Source organism: Salarias fasciatus, chromosome 10, assembly GCF_902148845.1.
Source record: "Salarias fasciatus chromosome 10, fSalaFa1.1, whole genome shotgun sequence".
NCBI lineage: Eukaryota > Metazoa > Chordata > Actinopteri > Blenniiformes > Blenniidae > Salarias > Salarias fasciatus.
Window position 1 is genome coordinate 20,641,988 of NC_043754.1, and position 15,809 is coordinate 20,657,796.

Sequence of the window (15,809 nt, forward strand, 5' to 3'; positions counted from 1 at the left end):
TGCTTCTTTTGCCAACAGAAAGATGCACAGTGGAATGAAGACCTACAGCTGTGAGCTGTGCGGGAAAAACTTCCTGGACAGCCTCCGTCTGAGGATGCATTTGCTGTCCCATTCAGGTAAAGACTGCGAATCGACCACAAACCCAAACCCACAGCGTGAATACCAGAAACCCGCATGTGGTTTTCCTCCAGCTCTCTTCAACACTAACATTAATGAAAGCACGGACAGACGAAAACCAGTGAATAAAAGCCCATTAATTTATTACTTTTCATTTAGAGTCCTCACCTCGTTGTGAGAATATGTTTGATTAAAGCTCTTATCAGTCACAGTCACGCCGTTCCATATATATGGAATACTTCCAACATTTTCCAAAGCGAGCTGCTCACTTCCAAACTGACGTCGGTTGATATAGCTGAATATTGAATGGGTGTAGAAATCTGGCTACGTTTATGTTGCCCTAAAACAAAGGCAGGATTTGATGTTTTGACTGCTTCAGAAGGACTGAGGTGAAAGGTCAGAGTCCCCCAGTGAAACTCCACCCATCAAATAAATTTTTGACAAGCCACTAAAGCAGTGGTGGAAGAAGTGATTAAATTCCTGAGTAAATGCATCGGTACGTCACTGTAAACAGTGTTATAAGCCAAACGTTAAGGAGCCGCCACTATTTTAATAGTTTGTTGTATTTTTTTTTTAAAGAGTAAAAACACAGAAGCTTTTCTCTCTTACATTTATCTTAAGCAGCAGAAACAATAAACAGATAACCGACTTGGGATACTTAAACCAAAAGACCCCGACTGTCTGGATGCTTTTCCTTTTAGTCTTCATTTAGAAATGTCTTTACTTTTATCTTTAACCTCCCACATTATATTTCACTCCTGTGGATGCATTTCACTGCATCAAGAACTGAAGTTAAGTGGCTTTTGCTCCCATAAAGTTTTTTTCTTATTGGGTTATTAACATGAATCCAAGCAAAAAAATAAATAAAAGAAAGTAACAATGCAGAAAAAAATGCACTACTTACCAAAATTAAGATGTATGTAATTGAACCTAAATGGGATAAATGATCCTGCAGAGTGAATCCCTTATTCTTCATCTTTATAAATCCAGATACTGCCTGTTTTACCACATGCAATACTGATGCATTAGAAACCAGCAAATAGAGTGCGCTCACTTTGGTTATTTGAACATGGGGTAGTTATTTGTGGATTGAACGACTCCTCGGCCGAGCGGCTCTGGGGAAACCCAACCCGAGAGGTGTCTGCACATCGTCGCCCCGCCGTCCTGCACCTCTGTGACATTACGGGTCTGAAAGGCAGCGCGAGTCAGAACACTGGACACATTGATTGGCTCCGTCCGATACCGCTGCACACACCCCTCCCTCGATCGCAGGCTTTCCGCTGTGCTCTAAGTTCGCCCGGCGCTGCATTTAATGGCTCGGGCCGTCTTTTATAGGCAGCAAAGGGTTTCCCCACTCCTAAGGCCCCCAAGTGCAGATGGTTTATTGAGACACTGTAAAAGCCGTGGAGCCTCATGAGGCAAACCCCCTTCTGCACACACAAGTCCCAAATGCATGTGTTGATTTTGGAGCTTTTCTTTGGAACTTTGTGTGTTTTCCACAATGAAATGGGTCAAATTGTCACATTTGACACGATCATTGTCAGTCCCAGCGCCGCTAAACACCCCCGCCTGCCTGCACCCCGTGCAGTTCCAGTATGCAGAGAGCCGTAATTGCAGCGATCAATTGGCTTGTTCATGTCTTATCAAAGCTTAAACAGTGACAGAGATGGATGCCGACACTCCTGCTATGTTGTGACAAACATGAGTGACGAACTCGCGCTGTGCCAGTGGATTGTCTCAGCAAACGGCATCGGCATGTCAAAAGCAAAAAGTTGCTCTGGAGCCATCTTCACTGTTTTCAAATTATGCCCCGGTTTCACAATCCCTGCTGCAAAACACGTGCTCCTGCTCTCCTCTCTCTCTCTCTTATACACACTCACACACAGAAACAAATGGGATACTGAATGGTTCAGAGGTTTTATTGTACATGTGTCTCTCAGTGTGTCTCTAATTACAGTGTATGCTTCCTCACATATAATGTCAGGTCCGAAAGCGTCTGTTGTGCAGAGCCGGCTGCGGGTTTGTGTGACTTTGCGTTGCAGAGTTCGGTGACAAAAGAAGGCATGAGGCTCTCCTCGTGTCGAGAGTCGTGATAAACTGGCAGCAGAGGGTGAATCAAGGTAATCTCATGTGCTTACTTGTGGTGGAAGCCTTGATCATACAATATAAAATTCCAGAACACAATAAATACTAGTTTTAGATATGTGGTAGGAATATTTTGGCAGGTGAGAGCTTCTGAGTTGTTCCCACGCTCTGATATCTGATGAACTTTATCTTAGTGCTTCGAGGTTTTTGTGACATTTTGGTCATTTGAACATTTAAGCCAGAAAGCAAAGGGCTCCTTATCATTATATTCACCAGAGTCCTCCCTGGTGGTGTTTCGGGTGAGATCTTGATCTTACGTGATCCTGGTATGAATCCCATTTCCAGTAGGAATTGAATCTGTAATAGTAGCAAAGTTTCAGGGTCGCCTGGCTGTTTCGACCCCGGCGAAAAGAGAGCAGTCAAACTTTATCGCAGCATGAAACAAACCCACTTTATTGGGTTCACATGTACAAGGTGATATTAATATTTCATCCATTAATTGTTTTGACCTTTGATAAAGTGTATTCAAAATCTTATCTTAGGAGGAGAGGGAATAATAATAAAATGACGTGTCTCAGTGTAATACAGTCAATCACAAATGACTATAAACTTAAAAAAAATGGCAATTTAAAGAAAGTTTTCTTTTTCCTTAATTTGTGGAGCTTCATCCATCTTGCACCTCTTCAGACAACTTCTGGAAGCAGGTCTTGAGGTGACGGACACAGCCTCACACACACACACACATACGCGCATTCTCACCTCCGGGCAATTTCGAGCACCCAATTAACCTCCAACGCAAGTTTTTGCACTGCAGGAGTGAACTGAGAAAATCTCTCTCATGCAGAGCGAGAATATGGAAAGTGCACAAAAAACTCAACTAGCCAGTGTAATCTGACTACTGAAGCACAGCCTTTGATTTGGATTACCTGCTTCTCAACGCCGTCCACAGTGTGAACACATTGTATTGTACTTTACATTGTACCTTGTGCTGTTTTACTTATATTGCACCAGTTGGAATATGCATCCATAATCTCGCATTATACAGCAGGTAGGGGGAAAAACTGAAGAGAGAAAGGAAGAAAGTATAACCAGATTCAGCGATGGCTCCATCTGGCTCGGCTGGTTTGAATTAAGGGAGAAAAGAAATGTCATTTCGTCTAAAACAGATAATAACTGCGAAGACGAACACACTCGCATGAACTTTGCTGGGAAAAAAATAAAAGTCTGGATAGAATTTTCCTTCCTTTTTTATGTAACCTGCTACAGATTGCAGAGTCAGACAAGACCGCGTCGAAACCCGTTCAAGTTTACGAAAAACTAGCAGAGCGGAGAAAACCTGCCGATGCAGAGATGTGATTAGGGGTTAAAAATCGAGAGAAGCAGGAAAAGAAGAGCGGGAACAAAAGTCGCCCGGGCCCCGTTCTCAACATCCAAAAACCTCCTGTCACATCAACAGGTTACTGAAGACACGCGTCGTCCAGGTCGTCAGAGGTGAAAATTCTGCTGATAGGAGATCAAGTGGAAAAAAAAAAAAAAAAAAAAAAAAAACAGTGCTGAAAACTCGAGGAAGAACCACATACCCCACCTTGAGAAAGGCAACCGAGCGGAAGATGTGGGCAGTGTATTTTTAGCAACGGTGGCAGCAAGTGCACAAACTTTTTTTCTCTCTCTCTCTCTCCTCTCCCTTTCTCTTTCTTTCCTCTCTTTCTGTTTTTTCCTCCCTCCACGCGGGGCCTGTCTTGACGCACGACATCAACCTGTACTGTTACACACATCAGTGTTGATTCATCGTCGCTTTGGTCTGGCGTAAAAGGCGAGACGAGCGCTTCTGTTGAGACAGGCGACGGTTAGGGAAGAGACAGCGCCGAGGCAAAGCTTCTTTGATAGTTTTTGTTGTCTTTTTTTTTTTCATTTTTATCCCCCCCACCCCCCCCACCCCGCCGCCGCCGCCGCCGCCGCCACTCCTCCACCAGCACTTCCACCTCCGCCTCCACCGTTTGACTTTCAAGGCTTTTTCTCGGTCTGACACCGCGTCTCGATTTTTATCGCGTCTCTCTGTAATGATGACACTTCACCAAGTCCCCAAACCCTCAACCTCAGCCCCTCCTCCTCCTCCTCTTCCTCCTCCTCCTCCTCGCCCCCCCCCCCTCCCCCCCCCCTCCTCTCCACCGCCGCCATCATCCTTCAGCTCGCTTCAGAAAAGACAGAATATTGGGGAGATGAAGCGAGAGAGCAGAGAGAGGCTTTTTGGTATGCGCAGCGTGTCGTGGATGTGGAGCATTTCAGACGCCGCTGCTGCCTCCTCCTCCCCCCCCCCCCCCCCCCCACCTCCCTCCCTCGCCTTCCACTCTGTCTCTCACTCTCTGGCTGTCTGTCCATCCATCTGTCTGTCTCTCTGAGCTTGTTGTGCGGAGGACTTGGCAGCTCTCCAGCCCGGGCTGCCTGCCACCTCTGAGGGTACAGTATGTACAGTCTACCTTGTGCCAGCCATTTATTTTTTTTCTTTCCCTTCTCGTCTTGTTCTGTCTCGGTCCTTTCTATGTTGTTGTTTTTTTGTTTTTTTTTTTTTTTCCTTTTCTTTTTTTAATCTCAGCCTGACGTTTAGTGTTTGAGAGCGCTTGCCGAGCCAAAGCCTGCAGATGGGAGGTTGGAGCTGGGTGGGGAACTGTGACTCAGCCCCTTTAGGGTGCAGCTGGAGGTCTTAGATGTTGCCTTTTAACAACACAAAACATAAACTATGGATGATGCTGAGCGTTTTTTTTTTGTTTTTGTTTTTTTGGTGAACTCTGAGTTTCATAATGCAACAAGTGAAACTGAAAAACATTCCGACATTATCTCTTTTATCCAGATTGCATTTGATTGCAGTTCTACAACCTTGATCTTTGCATCCTTTAAAATGCTGGCCACTTAATGTTTGATTCAAGTCAACCCCGCAGCCACAGGGATAACATGCAAACGGCACTTTCACCTCAGTTGCACTGATTATTTCATGACATTATCCTCATTGTTTCTGATGTTTCCTAGTTTTGGTTGTTATCCGTTGGGATTTAGGCGGCGTCTGGTTCAGTGAGAGATTTGCGTGGCAGCCTTTGTTCCAACGAGCTTTAAAGTTTCAGAAGTCTGGTTTTCTGAAATCGGCTTGCAGCAGAAGTGACTGTGTCGCTTTAAGTGTCTCCGATCTTAATGCCAAGAAATCACACACTGCGCCGAGCTTTCCAGTTTGTTTAACAGGATATTTAAAAAGCAGCGGCTCGAAACAAAACCTGACGCTGATCACACGTTGGCACCTTGACGTCAGGTGTGCAGTTTCGGTTCACTGCTGGGAAAAATGCAAATCAGTCAAACTGTAAGTGATCAAGATTTTTTTTTTAAACCAGTTGAAATGTATGTGACTCTGTGTGTGTGTGTGTGTGTGTGTGTGTTCACACGTGCATGTGTTAAAGCCCATCAAACAAAACCAGACTGATATGATTCAGTTTGTTTTCCAAGTGAACCGACGCGGCGTAATAAGATTACCAGTAAGACCCTCCCTGAACACCCGCATCGCCATCTCGCTCGCCACCAACTTTTCATCTCACTGCCTTTATAGCTTAACGTCTTAATCCTCTGTTTACAGTATGTATACACACAGTGAAGAGTTAATGGATTAACAGCTGAGAGAGAGAGAGAGAGAGAGAGAGAATTTAAAGCGATCCATCTTTATTTAAGTAGCAGTCGGAGGCAGAGAGTCTTGCTCAAGGGCACAATGTGATGATATATGAATGGAGCGACGGTATCCGCAATGTGTCGCCCGGTGGAGAGGGAACCAGAGCGAGCATTAAACATTCAGCGTGGTGGGCTGGCTGCGTGAACCTGCCTTATCGTCCGCTTCCTTTAATGTTTAGCGGGTTTATTCCGCCACAGGTTTGTTTACAGAGAACACGCAGGTCTTTCAGGTGAATCCTCTATTGTTTCTGGCAGGTGCTCGGAGTTTATCTGCACATTTTATTGCGCTGGTCAATGTGTAACGTGTTATTGACTCCTTGTGAAATGTGAGAATGTTTGTTTTGGCTCTTTGATTATTTGACCGGATCTGTCACAACGTCCCTCAGCACGTATTCCTACGTTTGCTGCGATAGCTGGCGGCATGATGGCGTCTCAGTGTTGAGTTTGCGTGTTCAAATCCAAAACGAGCAAAATTTTTAGCTCTGATTTCAATAACGTATCGAGGCACAAAAGCATTTTGTAAAGCTTTATAAAATGTATATATATGTTGGGAACTGAAAGTCAGATTGACGTCCAGAAAGGCTTTTAAAGCCAGCGAGCTCTCCGAAGAGTTTTTCTTGAATTTCCCAACTTCCTCGAAATAACAAACACGCAGATTAACAAACACAGTTGTGATTACACTGCCTCGCAGAGAGCGGGTTTGTAATCGTCACCCTCTTCAGCTCGATTGCAGTTTACTCACAAGCATCTCCGAGCATCTGCATCACTGGTGGAAGCATGACTTTGCACGACGGCCCGCTGGCGGTTGGGGTCATGCGCCGGTGCTGTGCGAGGCCTCATGGCTTCGGTATGCTCGTGTTTGGACCGCGCGTCAAGTCAGACCGCCCAGCCAAGAAAACAGTTTTTCAGAGCGAGGTTTACAGTTTAGGAAAATGTTCCTGACATTCCTGAAGGCAATTTTGCTACAACTCCCCAAAAGATCAACACAGACAGCGTTATTTAGCTTACTTAAAGCCACTATAGGAAGAAAAAGACCTTTTCGGACATGGATTTCATCTTATATGCAGGCAGATTTTGCAAAAATAAACATTTGCTCCATTGCTCAGATGTCAAGCTGCATCAAAGAATTACATTTTACTGGATAAAGACTCACTAAACCAAGTATTTTGAATCAGAAACTGAGGGGGAAAATGTGGCATTTCCTGAGTGAAACTCTGGTTCGTCCACCTGGAATAGTTCATCGTGTCACGCCAGAGTTCGCCGACAGGCCGGTTTGGATGCTGTTCTCGAGCTGTGCGACTCGCCTTCCTTCAGATTAAACGCCGTGTTCCGATCTGATCCCAATCTGGAGGTGGGAGTGGAAAGCCTACGTAAATGTCGATTTAGCATTTAGATGAGGAAAAATGCAAAGAATTTTGATATGGAGGAGCAGCGAGGCGGGAGGGCTGCCGTCTCGCTCTCGCTCTTTGTCTGTGTTTCTATCTCCGTGGCGTTTGTTTGGTTGTTTGGCAGTCGACCGGTCGGCTGTTTTGGCGCGGCGCCGGATCTTCCCTCACAGTGATGACGACATATTTGTGCCGGCAGGTCTGGATGTTCTGCCAGCATTCCAGCATTTATGATCGCTCGCAGATGTGAGTCCAGGAACACACTGTACTGTACCCAAACCCAGAAATTAATGAAACTTGACTGCCTTCCAGACCACAAATTCCTAAATGTGTGCGCGCGTGTGTGTTTGTGTGTATGCATGACTGAGAAGAGAGACAGGAGACTCGAGAGAGGGAGCGGTGGCGGAGGGGGGGGGGGGGGGGGGGGGGGGGGGGGGGGGTTAGTGCTATTAAAAGCAAGTAGCAGGAAAAGAAGTAGTTCAAAATAAAAAAAAAAAAAGGATATGGCCTAAAGTGTTAAGCGGTTTGCCTGTACATTTTTTTTTAAACCACAGCTGATGTTCTGTGCCCCACACACACACACGCGCGCACACACACACATCCCTGTGTGCATTACCACAGGATGACTGACAAAGCAGACAAACAGCAGCAGCTCATTCTCTCTGCAACATAACATAACACCCCCCCCCCCCCCCCCCCCCCCCCCCCCCCCCCCCCCCCAACCTGTTGATTTACTCCTGCAAACATCGCCGGCGTTATGCAGCTGCAGAAATCTCAGCTGGCTTATATTACACAAGAGGGCACACGGGGGACAGACAGGCGAGAGGTGACACAAGGCAGAGGTCTACTTATAGCACCGGAGCATCAGCCGCGGCTGTCAGACTAATATTTTTATTTCCCCAGCCCAGACAGGAGGAAGAGGAGGATTGTGTGTGTGTGTGTATATATATATATATATATATATATATATATGTGTGTGGAGGGGAGGGTTGAACTTGTTAGACCTCTGTCCTGAGAAAATGTGACTTCAGTGGAAACGTGTTCCTGCGAGCAGCTGCGCTCCTCTGCCAGCACTCGGTGTACCTGCGCCGTGGGCTTCCTGGAAAAAACAGAGGTTTTTAAAAGAAATAAAGCATAAAAATAGCCGGGCAGAGCGGGAGTATGAGCGATGATCATCCGTCTGATGGAGTCTCGGGCGGACCGGGCTGACAGCGCTGCGTCTGGAGCCGCTCTCAGACGAGATGGCCGGTTGCCTCAGATGATATTTTGCTCGGCGAGGTTTTTGTCTGACACCTGTAGCCGTCTTCCCACAGGAGCCTGCATGGCTTCAACTGCAACTTGCATAGTTGAGAAATGTGTCAGTCGCTTGAAAAAGACATCTGACTTTCTAATAATGGTTTATAATCTAAGGTGTATTTTATCACCAATTCAGAAGCATATTTTATTTTCAGGCTGTTCTGCACAACAGAATATTCATTCGGTTAAATACTATTCAATTTGTCGACATTAACAATGCGAAATCATGCAAATAAATGTTAATAATCCATTAATACACTTCAGTTATACTGCTGTGAATTTTAATTGGAATTGAAAAGAATCGTCAAAGCAGCTTTTATGAGAGGGAATCATCAAGATTCAGCTCCTAAAATAAGACATTATGCAATTGAATTATTCGAGTTTTAAGCACAAATAGACATTCAATAATGATACAGCATGTAAATATAATGTGATTAGAATCTGGTTTGGAAAGCATCAGGTAACAGATGTGCGGTTTTATGTGTGGAGTTCGCATGTTCTACCTGTGCATACATCAGTTCTGCCAGTTCACGCTTGTTCAATCACTGTTTCCAAATTGATCGCAGGTGTAAGATGACCCCGAGATAAAATGAGAGTTGAAGCGTGGTCAGTCGCCCAGCCGGATTCAAACTCTTTTAATGAAGTGAATAAACACATTGCACGGTGGTGAATCAGCCGGATCCTACCAGAGGCTCGTGTCGGCGTTGCCAAATATCTCTTCTGTTCCATCAGCTCATAAACTGATAATGAGAACATTTCAAATGTTTATTGAGTTTCACTTAATTGTCAACAGTACCCACTCCATCATTCATCCGCGGCCATTATCAAATATCTCATTCTCATGAAGTACTGTGTCTTTAATACTGCAGGAGACAAATGGGCCGATTCATTTGATAGCCTCCGTCTCTCACGCCACATTTCCTGTGAATCAGAGCCCTGAATACCCCACTTCCCTTCCACAAAGAGCACACATATTTCAGATATTATTTTCTTACTCGTCTATTTCCCCGTGTCTGACATCTGAAATTACAAGACGAAATTCCTTGTTCTGCTTTGAGGTTTGGCCGCCGCTTTAAAAGACAGATTTGGAAAACAGTGAAAGCAGTTCGGTCTTTGAAGGTTTCAAAGGGAAATTATTTTGCATGTTTGATATATACGGTTGCGCGGCAGTTCTACGAGAATACATCCATGCAAAATGTGAAACGCTTACAAGACTGATATATTACAAACAGTGATGTTTACATTTTCATTCAGGTAGAAACGTGTAGCTGCGCTGCGTTGAGAAGAATCACGTGTCCCGGCCCGAGCTGTTGTTTAAAGATCCCTTCCTCCTCAAAAATAAGCAGAGATTATGAAAAAACGGTTCACCCCGGGTGACCTTTTTTTCCAAAACACCGTCGCTCCGGCAGTTGTAATCGAGTTACTTCGGTCCTTCTCTCTCTGGTGTTGGTTACACTTAAAAACTGTCAGTCAAAAAAGAAAAAAAAAAAGTTAGACGCAGAGCTCAAAGTTGACTTTTCAGCCCTCTCTATTTTCAGAGAACAAGAAAAAAAAACCAGGAGGACTTGATCTTATTCCTTTTATTACAGGGATATTGCAGCTTTAAATCCTTTTTGTTGCTAAGTAGCGAGTGCCCCTGTGCTCCCTTAATGGGCCTGATTTGGTATTCCGCTCTGATGCCAAGTCTTATTTTTGTATGCGAGACAAAGTGTTTTGATGGAGGGTGATTGCTGAAACGTCTGTGTGTCTACCAAAGCCTGTTTTTTTTCACTCTCTCTCTCTCTCTCTCTCCCCCCTTTTATTTATTTATTTTTTTTTATTTTTTTTTGGAGAGCGAGAGTTTTATGGCCTCTCGCAGTACAGTACACTGTGTGCCTTCTGCTCAAAACAAGAACACAGTCGATTGAATTTTGGATTCGCTTCATCATCCCTCCCTCCTCCCAGCAGCTTTGTTGTCAGCGAGCAGCATGTGTGTGTGTGTGTGTGTCTGAGAGAGAGAGAGAGAGATGTGAGTGCTCGTTGTGTGCTCAATACATGTATGTGTGTGCGCGTGTGTGTGTGTGTGGTGAAAGTCAATTATTGCAAAAGGCTGCCAATTAATTTGCTCTCCTGGAAATTCGAATGATACTGTAGAATGCACACCCCCATAAGGGCGCACACACACACACACACACACACAAAACACAGAGGCGCACGTGCACGGACACGAGCACGCTCGGCTCACCGTTAACTCAAAAAAAGGAGGGAGAAGATGCAGAGGCTGCTCACATTTGTTTGCTCCGGAGTGTGATGTTAAATTAGGTCGTGTTTGTGCTGGGGGGGCGGGGGGGCGGGGGGTGGGGGGGTCGGCTCTTACTAGCTGAATAGTGAACATTGCTCAAGGGGGCTAATGCAGGATCAGGTGGAATTGCTCAGTCTGGTCTCCAGGTATTCTGGGAGTACCTTTTTTTAGGCGAGGGGTCCTTCAGCCTGTCTCGGGGCGTGGAGGTGGCAGCAGGGCAGGGCTGACTGGACGCTCATCTGGACTCAGTCAGTCTTGGCTTGAAGAGACTCGGCAGCCACTGCAGCCGTCATCTCTCAGATGCAGCAGTGGATCTGAACATCCTAGGATGTTGTAAAACATAAACACTGATTCTGAATGTCATTACCTTATTGAAGGCTGAATGTCGGGATCACGTTCAGTTGCACAGGCCCGCTTGATTTTGAGTCTAGTTGCATTTTATAAGAGCGCAGATTGAAATTCCCCAAAGGAAACTTCAGGATACTTTAGTCTTAGAAGTGTGTGTGTGTGTGTGTGTGTGTGTGTGCAAGCATGTGTACATGTGGCAACAGCGAGGTCCAGTTGTTCAGTTCTCAATAGCAATTAGTGGTGTTTGCCACATTTGGAGGAGGCTCTGCTGTGTGTGTGTCTGGGCTGCACATGTTGATAGAAACCCGGTTTGATTTATTTTTATGATTCTTTTTATGTCTCTCTTTGATATGTGGCTATTCTGGGTGAAGCTATGCTCTTGGATCACTGAGCTCTTGTCTTGCATGCTGTCTCATGGTAGGCCTACATGCATGTATCATCATGTGACTGGCCTGTGTGCGTGTGTGTGTGTGTGAGGGGTCGTTAAAGAACTCACAAATGCATTACACACACACACACCATCCAAAAGAAGAGGAGGAAGAAAGCAGAGGCAGTGATGAGAGGTTGGTTGTACAGGGGGGAGATAAGGTTGTGAGAGCAGGAGGCTAAATTTAAATCGTAATTGGCCGACTTCCACAAGCTTGTGGGCATTTTAATGAGTCATAATAACTTCATTTAAAACCAGCTGAGCAGAAAATAGATTGGAGAGGAGCCTGTGGCTAGTATGGATTTGTGTTGCCTTGTGTGAGCGTGTGCACGGGCAGGCGTGTATTGAGCTCGACTGTAAAACCTTCAAACATGCTTACGCACGCACGCACACACACACACACACACACACGGTGCAGCAACTAACGATTGCGACATTCACAGAAGAACTCTGCACTGCTTTTCATGCAGGGTCTGTTGGTATTACAGACCATAACAATACGATCAATACGTTGATAATCTGATGACCAGGACGCCGTTTGTCACCATCAGCATCACTGCCATTGCTGTGCCACTCAACCAGCGTCGACTACTATGATGAAAACCACATACAGAGTTTAAGCATTGAATTCATTTTTGGAAGGTATAGATTATGTGTTGAAGGTGGCTGAATTTTCAGCAGCCAGTCTCAGATCACCTTAATTGAATTTAAGGTTTTTTGCTGAAGTTGTGAGTTCGATTCGTGTAGTTGTGGTCTATTTTATGAATGACCATCAAAGGAAGAAGTAAGCTGTTTATTGTGTATGTATACGATGGGGCGGAGCTGATCTCAGCTGGCTGTAGCTGAAGGCGGAGCGCTAAAACACTCATAAACAGGCAATTTTTTAACCAATTATCCTCAGACTGAGGAGGAAAAAATCTAAATATTTGGACAAACTCCACATGGGAAAGACCCCTGAGTCCCCGTTCTGCACAGATAGGTTTTGCAGTTCTTTGGATTGATATATATGTAATGGTGGAATGAGGTAAAGGACCAGATCAAAACTGAGAATGACCCTCACACTGATGGATGAAGCATTTGTTCATCGATATATGTTCATATTTGACTGTGACATTTTACATGTGAGTAGTGTTATGGATTTGTTTATTTTGCTGGAAAGCCCCACATCAAACACAAGCTATCTTTTAGTTCAGAGAATCTATATGCATTAGCTCTGAGGGGAATCTTTAAGAAAACTCTCCTATTAAATGTTTTATCTGCTGAAAGGGCCTGAAACGCTTCACTGAAACACTCACTTCTTTTCAGTGAGAGGACTGAAGTATTTCTTTACATTTTTTGTGCAAATTTATGTGCATGAAATGTGCTGTGTGTCCACGGCGGGTGTGTGTGTTATGCAAAGCGTCCGGTTTGTGGCGAGCGCAGCTGAAACGCTGAACGCTGAACGCTCGCTGTCTCTTCAATTCGGATCTCCCTCGCTGTGTATTGTTCCCACGGAACCGGACGGGGAGCCTCACCTGGAACTAAAGCCAGTGTTTTCCACAGCATGTCAACAGATTCTGTCTGAATAAAACAATGTAAATCCTCTGTTCTGTGTGTGTGTGTTTTTTTTTTTTTTTTAAGAAAATACCTCAGATTTCTCCACCATTACTCCCAATAGTGGAACATTGTTCTGGTAATGGTATAACCAAGTGTCGTACATTCACGCTGGCTATTAGATTTTCGCTATCGCTTGTGGCAGCTTTTGTAATTAGCCCCTGGTATGCACTGACATCGGCAGAAATGGGAGTCAGCCAATCACATTTGACAGCTCCTTCATTGTGTCGTGACGGTGTGTGTAATTATGCAGGTTTTACACGAGCGCAGACACACACATACACACACACACACACACACACACACACACACACACACACACACACACACACGCTGGCCATTCACATGTCTGTGCGGCTGTTCTTCGTCTGGAATGGTCGGCGGTGGGCTTTCAAATCAAAGTTGCGCCAAGTTATCGCTGCTACCAACTCACTGGCGTTATTAATTGCTGATTGTGGCATCCATCATCGCCTTTTGCCCGATTCCGCCAGCTTCCAGGCGGCATCTCTCCTAAATCTGGCTTTTAATGTTGCCTCGTCTCATTAGATCCAACAGACTCGCTTAAGCTTTTGACAGTTTGCTCCACATTTGCTTTATGTAGCTGAAGTGTGTTTGTAAATCTGAATGAAATGTTATAAAAGGGTTTTTTTTTTTTTTTTTTTTTTTTTTTTTTTTTGCAAAGGATCTGAATTCTGTTACAGCTCCAACTGGGAAAGCAGAGAGAGGGGATTGTTTGTGACACAAATGGTAATAAAAGTAAATATTCTCTCAGGCACGACCTTTTATTGCATTATGTAAGTTGGCCAATAGCTCTGGGAAACTTTTTAGATCAATTTCGCGGCGCAGATTAGAAAGCTATGAATCCCATTTATGGAAGAGCTCCCTCATGAAATGCTCTTTGAAACTTTTATATTTTCGGATGAAGAGAGAATGAACCCGGCTAAGCAAAGATCTGCCGACGGCACTTTCATGTGGGGGGAAGAAAGAAAGCACGAGAAAGTGAAAGGAGACAGAGCGAGCGAGGCAGAGGGAAAAGATAAAAGCACTCCCAAAGCCATCTGGAAGTAGCCAGGACACACAAGGATTGCTTTTATGCCACTAATTCCACTGGGAGGTGCGACATAAAAGCAGAGCATGGATATTGTGTTATAACTGTTGAAAACAAGCAAGTGGCCACAGAATACTAATACAGCCGGTCAGAGGGAAAAGCACTTCAATCCAGGAGTAAACAGGCTTTTGGACGACCCCCCCGGAGGATTATTTTGAGGGCTTGGGGGTGACAGACTCTATTGATTTATAGCTATCGGCGGACCGGCCAGTGTGCGGTTTCGGCAACAAGTTGCAACTGAGTTGGACGTCGAGGCCTCTTTGTTCGATTTGGAAACGATCCATTAGCAGCGCATGCAAGCAGGAAGTGTCATCGCTTTGACGGAGGACTTAACCTTAGTTAGAACCCTGATAAGTAGAGGGTTAGAAAGATCCATCCACCTCAGGCAGGTGGGGGGGCGGCGGCTGATCCCTGCTCCGACGGGTGAAGTCAGGTTAAGATGTGGGAAGGTCCGGAGTCCGTCGCAGGACGGAAACTTACTTTAACAGCTATTAGAAATTACATGTTTTGTTACTGGAGAAAACAGATTTGAAAGGTCTTCACAGACGGGCTCCTAATGGAGAATCAAACTCGGGTTTGTTGCACTGTGCAGTGTGAGTTCTAAACACTACACACCATGCAGCCACACAGATACATTCATCCACCTCAGAGATTGGCTTTCCACTTCCTCGAACCCTTTACAGCCAAGTGCAGCATCTTTCAGGTCTAAAAACACGTTTGCAGCACAAAGTTCCTCCGGATCATTTATTTAGCTTTTCTGTAATTCGATGCACATTTTTCCTGCTCTGCAGTATCTCCTCCAGCGCGGCTCATCCATCCATCCACCTGTCTCCTGTCCTGCCTTATCTAACGTCGGGGGCTGCGGCTGAAGGCAGGGCGGAGTTAGAGACGGGTCGCCAGTCCATCACAGTGCAGACACACGCAGGGAGAACATGCAAACACCACAGCTTGTGTCGACTGATGCCAAGATACTTCATTCTTTCCCTGAAGAGCAACTGCAACTACGTGTTTCATTGTGGCGCAAATATCTGTTAGTACTGAAGATCACAGCTCAAAGACCTCTGCATGTTCGAGACGTCTCTGAATCCGACGGCTTTGTTATTTCCCCTCGATGCCCGAGGCGGCCTGGTTACCGTGTGACACGACTCCTCCTGTTTAAACCCAGTCATAATACCTCGTATCCGCTGACCCAAAACTGGCTACGACTTTAATGAGGGAATACATGTTCTGTTTTCGCAGTGGGGCTTCCCCGGAGACAACTTGTGCTCCATATGACGGATGCTAAACATGCGACGACTTATCTGTGGGTTAAACTGAGAGACGTGAAGAGTACAGAGACATAATGAGAGCGCCCAGCGTGACGGCGGCGCACATCGCCGATACAGATGTTTCTGTCAGGACTGTCTTCTGCAGACCTTTGAAACGCTGGATAAGAAACCTCTGGAAACTCACATTTATACCCGC

The 15,809-nt window shown here is 45.3% G+C and overlaps 1 protein-coding gene across 2 annotated transcripts in view; it reads left to right on the forward strand.

Moving 5' to 3' along the window:
• zbtb16a (zinc finger and BTB domain containing 16a) overlaps nt 1-15,809 on the forward strand; it is a 137,589-nt gene that overhangs the window by 53,871 nt on the left and 67,909 nt on the right. For both annotated transcript variants that reach the window (XM_030101048.1, XM_030101049.1), the window contains one exon: nt 19-116. In XM_030101048.1, the coding sequence (XP_029956908.1) occupies nt 19-116 (98 nt within the window). The remainder of the gene's footprint in view (nt 1-18; nt 117-15,809) is intronic.